This window comes from Protomyctophum bolini, assembly GCF_963924005.1.
Source record: "Protomyctophum bolini genome assembly, chromosome: 14".
NCBI classification, from domain to species: Eukaryota; Metazoa; Chordata; class Actinopteri; order Myctophiformes; family Myctophidae; genus Protomyctophum; species Protomyctophum bolini.
Window position 1 is genome coordinate 1,161,575 of NC_137875.1, and position 1,775 is coordinate 1,163,349.

General features: G+C 47.3%; 1 protein-coding gene across 1 annotated transcript in view; it reads left to right on the plus strand.

Moving 5' to 3' along the window:
- Positions 1–1,481, plus strand: part of prph2b (peripherin 2b (retinal degeneration, slow)) — a gene marked incomplete at both ends in the record, with an annotated part of 19,793 nt that extends 18,312 nt beyond the window's left edge. Inside the window, one exon of the mRNA XM_080782081.1 lies at positions 1,278–1,481. Within this exon, the coding sequence (XP_080638207.1) occupies positions 1,278–1,481 (204 nt within the window). The remainder of the gene's footprint in view (positions 1–1,277) is intronic.
- Between the last annotated feature and the right edge of the window lie 294 nt (positions 1,482–1,775).

Sequence of the window (1,775 nt, forward strand, 5' to 3'; positions counted from 1 at the left end):
TAAGGAAAGGAAAGGTACTATGTTTACCCTGCAGGGTAACTGGACTAAGGAAAGGAAAGGTACTATGTTTACCCTGCAGGGTAACTGGACTAAGGAAAGGAAAGGTACTATGTTTACCCTGCAGGGTAACTGGACTAAGGAAAGGAAAGGTACTATGTTTACCCAGGGTAACTGGACTAAGGAAAGGAAAGGTACTATGTTTACCCAGGGTAACTGGACTAAGGAAAGGAAAGGTACTATGTTTACCCTGCAGGGTAACTGGACTAAGGAAAGGAAAGGTACTATGTTTACCCTGCAGGGTAACTGGACTAAGGAAAGGAAAGGTACTATGTTTACCCTGCAGGGTAACTGGACTAAGGAAAGGAAAGGTACTATGTTTACCCAGGGAACTGGACTAAGGAAAGGAAAGGTACTATGTTTACCCTGCAGGGTAACTGGACTAAGGAAAGGAAAGGTACTATGTTTACCCAGGGTAACTGGACTAAGGAAAGGAAAGGTACTATGTTTACCCTGCAGGGTAACTGGACTAAGGAAAGGAAAGGTACTATGTTTACCCAGGGTAACTGGACTAAGGAAAGGAAAGGTACTATGTTTACCCTGCAGGATAACTGGACTAAGGAAAGGAAAGGTACCATGTTTACCCAGGGTAACTGGACTAAGGAAAGGAAAGGTACTATGTTTACCCAGGGTAACTGGACTAAGGAAAGGAAAGGTACTATGTTTACCCAGAGTAACTGGACTAAGGAAAGGAAAGGTACTATGTTTACCCAGAGTAACTGGACTAAGGAAAGGAAAGGTACTATGTTTACCCAGAGTAACTGGACTAAGCTCAAGAACTTGTTTACAGCCAGGCCCTGCTCATAGAACATTTCATGGTAGAGGTTCAATGCCTTGCTCAAAGGGCACTTCAGCGGTGGTAATTTTAACGTGCCGGTCCGGGGATACGAACTATAGCGACCTTCCGATATAAAGACTGCGCTCCGCAAACCCTTCGGCCACCGCTGCCTCTAATGGATGGATGGTGTATATGTCTGGTGTTTGTTTACAAATCAAATCAAAACACACGTGTGTGTGTGTGTGTGTGTGTGGACTTACAAGAAAATATTATTTTACCGTGTACAGCACCGTGTAACGATTGTTTTGAAAGGCGCTTTATAAATAAACTGACCTTACCTTACCTAGTCTCACTAATAGTCACTGTGCTGTGTGTTTTGTGTGCGTGCGTGTGCGTGTGTGCGTGTGCGTGTGCGTGTGCGTGTGTGTGTGCGTGCGTGCAGTCTGTGGACATGGCTGGTCTGAAGTACCTCACCACCTCTCTGGAGACGCTGACGGACCCCGACAACCCCGAGAGCGAGAGCGAAGGCTGGCTGCTGGAGAAGGGCGTGAAGGAGACGCTGGGCGAGGCCATGGGCAAGTTCACGGGCCTGTTCTCCAAGAACCAGGTGGAGGAGGGGGCCGGCGGGGCCCCCGCGGCCCCCTGAGAGCCCCCACCTCCGGACCAGAGCCACGGTGCCCGAAGAGAGGAGAGGAGCCATGAGAAAAAAACAACACACACACACACACACACACACACACACACACACAGACACACACACGCATGCACACACGCACGGTGACTGCAATGGATATAGGTCACGTGACTTAATTGCGATATCCTGGTATATTAAAATCACTCTATGCTAATTTGTGTATCGTCTTGTAATTTAACTGAATAAACAAATCAATCAATCAATCAAAAAAGGGTCGATGATCTCCAGAAGTGACGCGAGTGTTTC